Below are 11,731 nucleotides of genomic sequence, written 5' to 3'. Positions count from 1 at the left end.
ATGACAGGGCCTCCCTAGTGGTGCAAGGATAGTCTTAGTACTATCAAGCTACAGCCAGCTACTGCAGCGTGAGTTTGACCCCCAGCCAGGGAGCTAAACCATATATGATGCAGCAGACCTCTCATCTCACCTACTACTCCCCTCAGCAGTGTATTTCAGTAGATCTGCCTGTTCTGCTCCCCACTTTGTCTCTTGTGAATCCGCACCTCTGGCCTATACCCCAGTTCCAGTATGCATAAATAAAAATCTTTTAAAAAAATGTTCACAAGGTCACGCAATGGATGATTTGACTCATAGCAGGAGTATAATGGACCAGGCGAGAATATAATAATAATGAACAACTATATACCAGAGACATTTTACGGGGTGGAGTGGGGAATGGGATCAAAAAACAGTGGGGGGAGGAAAATGTGCTGGACTATGGTGATGGCACATGGGTGATTTGGTGATGAGAAACCCACAGGGATTACAACTGAAACCAAAAAATGCACAAAATGATGTAAAAATAAACTACTATTAAAAAACAAAACAAAAAATGTTCACAAATGCCCTCCCTGGTGGTGCAGCAGATTAAAGCACAGCACTGTGAAGCTGGCCAGAGGCTGCTTTAGTGCAAGTTTGATCCCCGCCGTGGAGATGATCTATATGGAGCAGCAGACCTCTCCTGTCTTACCCGCTGCTCTCCCTTCAGCAGTGGGTCAATTTGCTTGTTCTGCTCCCCACTCTGGCTATGGTGAATCCACTCATTGCCCTTGCACCTCTGGCCTGTACCCCAAGCTCTGTATGCAAAAATAAATAAATCTTTAAAGAAAATGTTTTTCCTGGGAAGCTACATGCAAAAAAATGAAACTAGATCACTGCCTCACTCCAGTCACAAAAATCAACTTGAAGTGGATTAAAAACCTAGACATAGGAACGGAAACCATAAAATACCTAGAAGCAAAGATGGGTCAAACACTACACGACATACACTTCAGTGACATCTTTAAAACCACAGCACCCAACGCCACAACAGTGAAGGCAAGGATAAGTAGATGGGACTACATCAAGTTAAAGAGCTTCTGTACAGCAAAAGAGACATTACTAAAAACAAACAGACAGCCCACTAATTGGGAAAACATTTTCTCACACAAAAGTAGTGATAAAGGGCTGATCACAAAAATATATGGAGAACTGATGAAACTCAACAAAAATAAACAACCTCATCAAAAAATGGGCAGAAGAGCTAAAAAGACACTTCTCCAAAGAGGAAATGCAGATGGCCAACAAGCATATGAAAAAATGTTCAACATCACTCGTAATAAGGGAGATGCAAATTAAAACCACAATGAGATACCACCTCACCCCAATGAGAATGGCACATCTTCAAACAACTAGCAACAACAAATGTTGGCGAGGATGTGGAGAAAAAGGAACTCTCCTGCACTGCTGGTGGGAATGCAAACTAGTACAACCACTATGGGAAACTGTTAGGAGGTTCCTCAAACTGCTAAACATGGAGCTTCCCTACGACCCAGCAACCCCACTCCTAGGTATCTACCCAAAAGACATAAAAACACTGATTGAAAAAGATACCTGTACCCCCATGTTTATTGCTGCTTTGTTTACAATTGGAAAAACATGGAAGCAGCCCAAATGCCCAAAAGTAGATGACTGGATTAGAAAGATGTGGTACATATATACAATGGAATATTACTCAGCAACCAAAAAAGAGAAACATGTCTTTTGCAGCAACTTGGATGGAGCTGGAAAAGATCATGCTTAGTGAGATAAGCCAGAAAGCGAAAGAAAAATACCGGATGGTTTCACTCATAGCAGGAGTATAATGGACCAGGCGAGAAAATAACAAAAATAATGAACAACCATATACCAGAGACATTTTGCAGGGGTGGAGTGGGGAATGGGATCAAAAACGGGGGGGGGGGAGGTAAATGCATGGGATTATGGTGATGGCACACGGGTGACTTGGTGATGTGGTGATGGGAAACCCGCGGGGACTACAATTGAGATGGGAAAAAAATGTAAACACGTAAAATAAACTGTTATAAAATTAAAAAAAAAAAAAAGTTTTTCAAAAAAGACCAGAAACAACAAGTGCAGGCAAGGATGTGGAGAAGACAGCCCTCCTATATTGCTGGTGGGAATGCAACTGGCCAAACCCTTATGAAAAGCAGTATGGAAGTGTCTCAAAACATTCAAAATTCAACCCAGTAATTTCACTCCTAGGCACCCTTCAAAAACATTAATTCAAAAAGAAACACACATTCCCATGTTTACTACAGAACTATTTATTTTAGCTAAACAATGAAGACAACCTAAATGCCCCAGAACATATCTAGATCAACAAGATACATTATATATACACAATGGAACACTACTCAGCAATCAAGAAAGATATCTCATGCCATTTGCAGCAACACAGATGGAATGTGAACGGATAATGCTAAGTGAAATAAATCAGAAAGATAAAAATAAACACAGGACAGTATCACTTGTATGTAAATACAAAGTAACTAATAGTCAAATAAAGACAAGCTGAAAACCATTATAGAACTGGGGGGGGGGGGGGTTGGGGACAGGAGAAAGGGTAACAACAAAGAGGGAATGAAGCACCGCGGTGGTAGAATATGGATGAGTTAGTGGTGGATGCACTATGGTAGTTAACCTGATAGGAGTATGCCAATATGTCCCCAGTTAAAAATTAATTTAAAAGTACTTTAATGAACAGTGAGTTTTAAAAATATTGCTTCTGTATAGAAGTAAAAATCTGTCAGAGATTTACTATTAGAAATATTTTTAAAGTAATCATTACAAGCATCAAAGGACTTAACACCAGCAGTATACTTCATCAATCTGCCTATTCTGCTCCCTGCTCTGTCTGGTAAACCCTCTCACCCCTTCACCTCTGGCCTGTACCCCAGATCTTGCATGTACAAATAAATCTTAAAAAGAAATAAACTGGGACCTCCCTGGTGGCACAGTGGGTTGGAGCGCAGCATTGCGAAGCTGGCCACAGCCACTTCAGTGTAAGATCAGAGGTGATCCATATGGCACAGCAGACCTCTTCTGTTTCCCCCACTGCTCCTCTCAGCAGTGTAATTTTGTCCATCTGCCTGTTCTGCTCCCCACTCTGTCTCTGGTGAATCTGCTCATCGCCCCTGCACCTTTGGCCTGTACCCCAGTACCTTTGGCCTATATGCATAAATAAATAAAATCTTAAAAAAATAATAAACTGCATCAGTTTTCTGAATACTTGCATACTGCTTCTGCGACTTCCCGGTAATTCAGGATTTGGGATATGGGGAATTTCATTGTGTAGTCATGAGAAGCAAGTGCTGATGACTCCTCATTGAGAGGAGAGAGAGGGAAAATCAGTTAAAACTTCTTTGCAATTGACTTGTGATTTTCTGTGGGCAAAGTCCTGCTTATATCAGAGGATGTGTTTAGATTTATTATGAAAGGAACAGCTGCATAGATGATATGCACAGGGCTATGTATGGGAGAAGCGCACAGAACTATGATGTTCTCTCTGAGCAGTCTACTATCCTAAAATTTCCACACGTTCACCAGCCAGGAAGCTCTCTAGTCTTTTTCTTTTGATTTATTCATTTATGGATATTAGAACTGGGGTACAGACCACAGGTGCAGTGGATGAAAGGATTCACCAGAGACAGAGTTGTGGGCAGAAAAGGTAGACCTACTGAAATACACTGCTGAGGGGAGCAGTGGGTAAGACTAGAGAGGTCTGCTGTGCCATGCAGGTAAGCTCCCTAGCCAGGATCGAACTCATGCTGCAGTGGCTGCAGATAGCTAGTGCTTCAACTCAACCTTCTGCACCACCAGGGAGGCCCTTTCTAGTCTGTTTAAAATGCACTTTACTTTGCTCTTGTTGTACAGGTTTTGTTCTTTAGTACAGACTGCACAGCAGTTATTCAATAACCATTTATTGATATGGCGATTAAGGGGAGAAGATTAACACTTTAATTTTAAAGAGTAGTAGAGGTGTGTGAGGTGTGTGATATATGTGATATGGTCCCTATAACCACTTTCATATTGATAAATGAGCTATATTCAGAATCATATGGATAACATTCTTTACCAGTGAAACATCCCATCTTAAGAGTTTGAGAACACTTGCTACAGTTTTCCTAAACAACCTAAATAGTATAGAATGATTTCTAGTATGTACCTCACATGAAATGTCTAAGTACTAAGTAAAATCTCCATAAAATATTTTTGAAGACATATTTATTTATGCATACAAGAGCTGGGGTATAGGTCAGAGGTGTGGGTAGGGGTGAGAGGATTCACCAGAGACAGAGTGGGGAACTGAATAGGCAGATCTATTGAAATACACTGCTGAGGAGAGCAGAGAGCCAGACAGAAGAGGTCTTGCACACCATGTGGGTCTCCTCCCTGGCCAAGGATTAAACTCCTGCTGAGTGGCTGCAGATAGCCTCAAGGTGTTGTGCTTTAACACCCTGCTCCACCAGGTAGGGCGCTCCATAAGGTATTAAAAGGAATAATCATACAATAACAGGTTGTGCCATAATAAAAAAAATCTCACTCGGGTAAGATTCAGTGTTTAGTAAGGGAAAAGTATTCGCAGGTTTGAGTATATCATCCTGTGATAAATTACTCTAATTAAGGGAAGTGAAAGGTTATTTCATTAAGATACAAACTTACCTGGTTTTAATTACAGAAAAATTTAAAGACAAAAATAACTGAAATTTTGTCCTGGTGAATGTTATTACCCACCAAAGTCTAAGCCTCCCTAGTGGCCTACGGGTTAAGTGCAGTGCTATAACTGCTATAGCCTAAGTTTAATCCCTAGTCAGGGAGCTAATCCACATATGGCACAGCACATCTGTCCTGTCTCACCTACTGCTCCCTTATTTCAGTAAATACTACCCCTGTTCTGCTTCCCACTCAGACTCTGGTGAACCCTTTCACTCCCCGTACTATTAGTCTATACCCCAGTTCTTCTATAATCCCCCCTCAAATATAATAATATGTTTTAAGTCTAGTTCTTCCCTCCTTACTACTAAGCTTAGGCCGTTTGTGATTTTATTACTCAGCTGAATTAATGACTCTACAGTCAGTTCTCTAGTTCTTCTTCCCTTCCATGCTACAGGGTAATTATCTCTACCCAATACCAGCAGAAAACAGTATATGAAATTCTCCATAGAGGGTGAAACAAGGGATGTTAGGTGGGACAGGGATTGTGAGTTTCACTGTGAAAACAGGAGACAAATGATATGCCTGTACAAATATACTGTAAGATGGAACCCCCAGTTATCTTTCCCTTTGTCTTCTAAAATATCCTAACTGGGGCCTCCCTGGTGGTACAAGGGATTAAAGTGCAGTACTATGAAGCTGTCGGCAGTCACTGCAGTGTTCAATTCCTGGCCAGGGAGGTGACCCATATGGCACAGCATACCTCTCCTGTCTCACCTGCCACTCCCCTCAGCAGTGAATTTCGGTAGATCTGCCTGTTCTACTCCCCACTTTGGTGAATCCTCTCAACACCCGACACTTCTGGCCTGTACCCCAGTTCTTGTATGCATGAATAAATGAATCTTTAAAAAAATATATGCTAGCATCCAGGGATTTCCCAGCAAATTTACCACCCAACTCCCCCTGTAGTAAAACTCAAAGTTGTGAACCTTGTCCACAAGCATAGGGATTTCTCTTTTTTTTTTTTAAGATTTATTTATTTATGCATACAGAACTGGGGTACAGGCCAGAGGTGCAGGGGGTGAGAGGACCTACTAGAGACAGAGTGGGGAGCAGAATAGGTGGATGGCTGAAGTACACTGCTGAGGGGAACAGTGGGCGAGTCAGAAGAGGTCTGCTCGCCATGTGGGTCATCTCGGGGCGGGGATCAAACTCACACTGAAATGGCTGTGACAACCTTGCAGTGCTGCGTCCTAACCCACTGTACCACCAGGGAGGGCCCAGCATAGGAATTTCAATCAATTGTCTCCATTTTAAATTATGAGCATACATCCAAGACTTACCACACATCTGAGAAAAATAAGAGACCAAATTTCAGAAAGAAAGCCCTTTGGAGGAAAAAAGACCATGTAAAGAAAACAAAGAAGATATCCAATATTATATTCAAAGATGTAAGATGAAATAAGCAAGATACTGAGGACTGGAAAATGAAGACAAGATAAACTCCCCAAAATGAAACAAAAATAATGTGTGATGGAAAAACACTACAGGAAAAATTTAAAAATTGAAGAGCCCAGAAATCCAGTATTCATAGAGTATCAGAATAGAAAGAGCAGAGAATAGAGGAGGGATGCATCAACAAATAATTCACAACTGAAGAACACACAATTCCACAAGGAAGGGTTCACCAGGTGCCCAGTATCATGAACTAAACAGACATACTCTTTTGATACATCATAAAATTTCAAAACACTGCAACAAAGAGCCCACAAAAGCTTCCACAATCAAAGTAACAAGAATCATACTGGCTGTGAACTTATCAAAAGCAACATTAGAAGAAGATAATAGAATCTGGTAAATTAGAAGATATACATTTGCATGAAGCAGCAATTTAAGCACTAGATGTATATCCCAGAGCTTGTCTACATTAATAGCTTGGATAAATGTACAACAATGTTTATAGCAGTTTTATTTCTAATAGCCTCAAAACTGTAAACAACCCAAATGTTCATGAAGACAACAGATAAATAGCTATAGTCACATAGCAGGATATTTATTTATACAGTGGAAATTAAACCACTGTTACCTATAACAATATGGATGAATGTTATATAATGTTGAGTAAACAGAGCTAGATGATCCCACTGACAAAGTTAGTAACAGACAAAAATAAATTATATTAATTTAGTGATAAACATATATAGGTAGCAAAATTACTGATATAAAGAGAAAGTCACCAAAAATCAAGGGAAAGAATAAGCTGTAATTGAAAAACATGAAGAGCCACTTAGAGTACCTTTAATGTTCTACTTTTTTTAACCTATGGACAGTTTGCAAATATTTGTTTCATAATTAATCATTAAACTATGTATGTGCTTTATGCACTGCTCTATATGGTACAGTTTAAAGCGGAAAAGATGACAATGAAGCCACATTTTCAAAATTCTGTAAGAAAGTTATTTTCAACCTAGAATTCTATACTCATCAAAATTACAATTTAGTTGTGAGAGTAAAATAAAGACATTTCAAATATGTGAAGCTTCAAAGAATCTATCATGTACATTTTCTTAAGAAAATATAAAGACCTATCATTTTCAGGAAAATGACTAAAATTTTTAAAAGTATTTTTCCAGGCCCTCCCTGGTGGCGCAGCGGGTTAAAGCACTGCACTGAGAATCTAAAGCCGCTTCCGCATGAGTTCGATTCCCGACTGCCCCGGAGGTGACCACATGGCGTGGCAGACCTCTCCTGACACGCCCGCTGCTCCCCTCAGCAGTGTACTTCGTGGATCTGCCTGTTCTGCTCCCCACTCTGTCTCTGGTGAATCCTCTCACCCTCCGCATCTCTGGCCTGTACCCCAGTTCTGTATGAATAAATAAATAAATCTTTAAAAAAAAAAGTATTTTTCCATAAAAAATGTTATCTTACCATTTAGTAAGTTTACTATGACATTTTATTATATTAAGTAATAATTTTCTTTTTTAAAATTCTTAATCCATTGAACATCTCAAAAATATAATAGCTTACAATGAACAAAAACTGTTGGGGTGCTGAGAGTGTAAAGGGCACAAGTTATTACTTTACATTGGTACAATTTAGATTCTGCAAAGAAAAAAATTAAGAACTCTTAGTGTAGCACTCTAACATGAGGCATACTAAAATCAAAAATTTTGAGATCCGCTAGCATAGACATTGTAATAAACACCAAATACGAATTTAGTCAAAATTGTTAAGCATTGCTTGACAGAAGCAGAGTTCATCAAATAGATAATACAAGACAGAAATATGCTTTAAGGTACTTGCCAGAGATAAGTACTTCAAAGCTCTTTGACTCCTCACTTCTCTAACATAATTCTCATTTCATTCTGACCTATAATTTGTCTTGCTTACCATACCATGATTACTTTAGATAGTGCCATCTTCTATATTCTCAAAAGGGCTCACTACTTCTTATATAACAAGTAATTAAAAACTGTTTATGTCAATGACTATATGAGATAATCCAATTCATAAATGCGGATCATTGAAGCAAATATATGCCTCTTCCATTTTTTAAACCTATGCAGCAGTACTGGAAAGTCCAGTTTGAAATTAGAAAAAATTTAAGTATATTTTCAAGTCAGTGAGACTGACTCTTAGACCCCTACTCATAAAGCAAATATTCAGGAAACCAAACACATACAAATGATGGAGACGGACATATGACACACATTCTGATTTTTTACCTGTTACAGCAAGATCTCAAGTAATCTTGAATTTCAGTAATGAATATTTTTTTTCTCTATTTCTCCCCTCTCTATTTAACGTTTATAACCCTCTGGTCCCTTTGGATTATACCTCACTTTTGTGTACCATCTTTAGGTTAGCATAACCAACAAAAAGCCCCTAGCAATTCCCAGAATCAACAAAGAAATCAAAGTAAAAATCATCTTACCAACAGTATGATTCCCATAAAGGAGCTGCTCCAAAATTGCTGTTTTCCCTACAGATAACAATCCACAAACCACAACTTTGCAGCCTTTTCCCATCTTCTCTCAGGATATCACTGTAAAAAGAATCACAAGTCTTGATGAGCATAGCAGGTCTTTAAAATTATATACTGTTAAAAGCAATCTTTTCTATGTTTAAATGTAATAAGCAAACATAAATGGGGGAGAAGGGCTGCTGGTTAATTCCAAAAAAAGGACACACAGAAGTATATCCTTCCAAACCCTTTGAGTTGTGCTCCCTTAGAGCAATCAGTGTTACAGTTTCTTATATATCTTTACAGAGACCAAATAAGTGTAATACATGTAACCAATACATACTTGTAAGAATAAACACATTTTATACAAATATTTTAATACTAATCTACAAGAACCCCAATCAAATCCTGCATGAAACTAATCTTGAAAGACTTCTTATTAATATAGGGAAATCAACATTTAAGCAAGAAGTTATGAAGACATAAAAATTAAAATCTGAATAAAGAATGGACATAATTTTTGTAAACATTAATGCTATTAAAGATGCTCTTAAGTGTTTACTCAGGATAGCAAGAAACTGGATTTTGTTAGCTACCTGGGCTCTCCTAGTTACACCTCTTTTTGAGACATACATTTTAATGCTAGAAAAAGTGCTCAGGGCTTTAACCAAGTTAGTTCTCCTAGCTCTTAACATAGCCAAAGAGCAAGATCAAGTAATATTTTCTTCAATTTTCCGGAAGTCAAAGTACCAGAAGCCAAGGCAGACAAGATAAACAAGGCTCACTAAAAACAAAATATCCTGGGCCCTCCCTGGTGGTGTAGCAGGTTAAGGCACAGCAGTAAGAAGCTAAAGCCACTGCAGCATGAATTTGATCCCCCGCTCTGGAGGTGACCCACATGGTGTGGCAGACCTCTCCTGACCCGCCCGCTGCTCCCCTCAGCAGTATACTTTTGTAGACCTGTTCTGCTCAGCACTCTGTCTCTGGTGAAGCCTCTCACCACCCCGCACCTCTGGCCTGCACCCCAGTTCTGTATGCACAAATAAAGAAATCTTAAAAAACAAACAAACAAAAACCCTGAACATAAAATTTAAACTTCAGAGTGAATTTTGTCATCTCCCACCACCTTATTTCCCCCAGTTTTCTTCTTGCCTCTAAGTATAGAATAGTCAGTAAGAGAGTAAAAGCAATGCCCCAACTCCCTGAAGTCAGGAAACAACTATAACAAGTTAAACATTCTGATAAAAGGGAACCTGGATATCTTTTTGTGGTCATATACTTATTGGATTGTGACAACTAAAAACTCAGTATGGCCATAACTTTCATGGCAGCAGAATAATAGCATTTTATTCTCGGGAGAAGGGTGGCAGTGTTTGTACGCACATGAATTATATGATTGTTCTTTTTTTTTTTTTTAAAGATTTATTTATTTGTGCATATAGAACTGGGGTACAGGCCAGAGACTCAAGGGTGGCGAAAGACTTCACCAGAGACAGAGTGGGGAGTAGAACAGGCAGATCGACAAAGTACACTGCTGAGGGGAGCAGCGGGCGGGTCAGGAGAGGTCTGCCGCGCCATGTGGTCACCTCTGGGGCAGGCAGAAATCGAACTCATGCGGAAGTGGTTTCAGCTTCTTAATGCTGTGCTTTAACCTGCTGTGCCACCAGGGAGGACCTGATTGCTGTTCTTTACCAACAATTATAAAAGCACTAAATAACAAGTGAATATCTCCTAAGTCTCTATTTTCTCAAAGCCTATAATTTTTTTATGACCCAAATAAACCACAATAACTTGATGAGAAGACAAACTTCAATGCTATCATTACGGTAATATAACAGCAACACCCCATTTCCTACTTGAGCACTTCAATGCAGCAGAATAATCACTACTTAGGTAATCCAACCATAATATACGGGGTAACATACTCAGGATGCTTCTACATCATCCCAAGAATATTTATCACTGTTTTAAGTAGAACCACTTCTCTTAGGGAACATACAGTTTCAAAATAAGTGCAATAGAAAATTTCTTAACCCTTCATGAATGTAGTTTTATGCAACACTTACCATGTGTGGTATGGCATTCTCCTATGCCAGTGATAATGGCCCATTTTTAAAGTTTTCTACACTTAACTCTGAATTAATGATTTAATGTCATTTCATTTTTCATCAAATTATATTCTGTCTGCATATTGTGGTCTCCCATAAATTATACCAGCGAATCCTTCTTTCAAAAGTTTTAAATGATATCAGTTAAAAGTTGAAGTTACCACCTAACCATGTTAGAAGAGGATGAAAAAGGGGCCCTCTCTGGTGGTACAACACGATGAAGCTATATGCAGTGACTGCTTCATAAGTCTGATCCACGGCCAGGTTGCTGAACCACATGATGCAGCATACCTCTCCTATCTCTCCCACTACGCCCCTAAGCAGTGTTATTTCTTGTTCTATTCCCCACTGTCTCTGGTGAATCTTCTCACCTACCATATCTCTGGCGGCCTATACTCCATTCTTGTGTGCATAAATAACTCTTAAAAAAAAAGAAAAGATGGGAAACCCGCAGGGATTACAATCGAGATGGAAAAAAAAATGTACAAAATGATGTAAAAATAAACTTAAAAAAAAAAAAAAGAAAAGAATGAAGAAGAAATAGAAGAAATGTATCTACCAGAGGTTGAGAAAAACGACAGCAGCCCAGGATAATTCAGCTTAAGACTTATTATTAGAATCTAAGTTTCAACATGTCTATTGTTATTTTCCCTTTTTTTTTTTAAGATTTATTTATTTATGCATTCAGAACTGGGGTACAGGCCAGAGGTATGGGGTATGAGCGGATTCAACAGAGAGAGAGAGTAGGGTGCAGGAAGGACAGGCAGATGTACTGAACTACAGTGCTGAGGGGAACAGCGGGTGAGCCAAGAGAGGTCTGCTAGGCCATGCAGATCACCTCCTTGGATGGGGATTGAACTCATGCTGGAGTGGCTGTAGATAGCTTCACAGTGCCATGCTTTCACCAGTTGCGCCACCAGGGAGGGCCCTCTATTGTTCTTTTCTAGTGTTACTTCTCTTCCTCTTAAAATGTCTTAGTTCC

General features: G+C 39.2%; 1 protein-coding gene across 1 annotated transcript in view; it reads right to left on the bottom strand.

Moving 5' to 3' along the window:
- The window catches only part of NKIRAS1 (NFKB inhibitor interacting Ras-like 1), a 24,181-nt gene that overhangs the window by 7,265 nt on the left and 5,185 nt on the right, over positions 1 to 11,731 (bottom strand). Inside the window, exon 2 of the mRNA XM_004692282.2 lies at positions 8,612 to 8,722. Within this exon, the coding sequence (XP_004692339.1) occupies positions 8,612 to 8,705 (94 nt within the window). The 5' untranslated portion in view covers positions 8,706 to 8,722. The remainder of the gene's footprint in view (positions 1 to 8,611; positions 8,723 to 11,731) is intronic.

The sequence above is a fragment of the Condylura cristata genome, unplaced genomic scaffold (assembly GCF_000260355.1).
Source record: "Condylura cristata isolate star-nosed mole 26May11 unplaced genomic scaffold, ConCri1.0 scaffold00033, whole genome shotgun sequence".
In the NCBI taxonomy this organism is placed as follows: Eukaryota; Metazoa; Chordata; class Mammalia; order Eulipotyphla; family Talpidae; genus Condylura; species Condylura cristata.
Note: the sequence above shows the minus strand (reverse complement) of the source record. Positions and strands in the feature narration are given on the sequence as shown.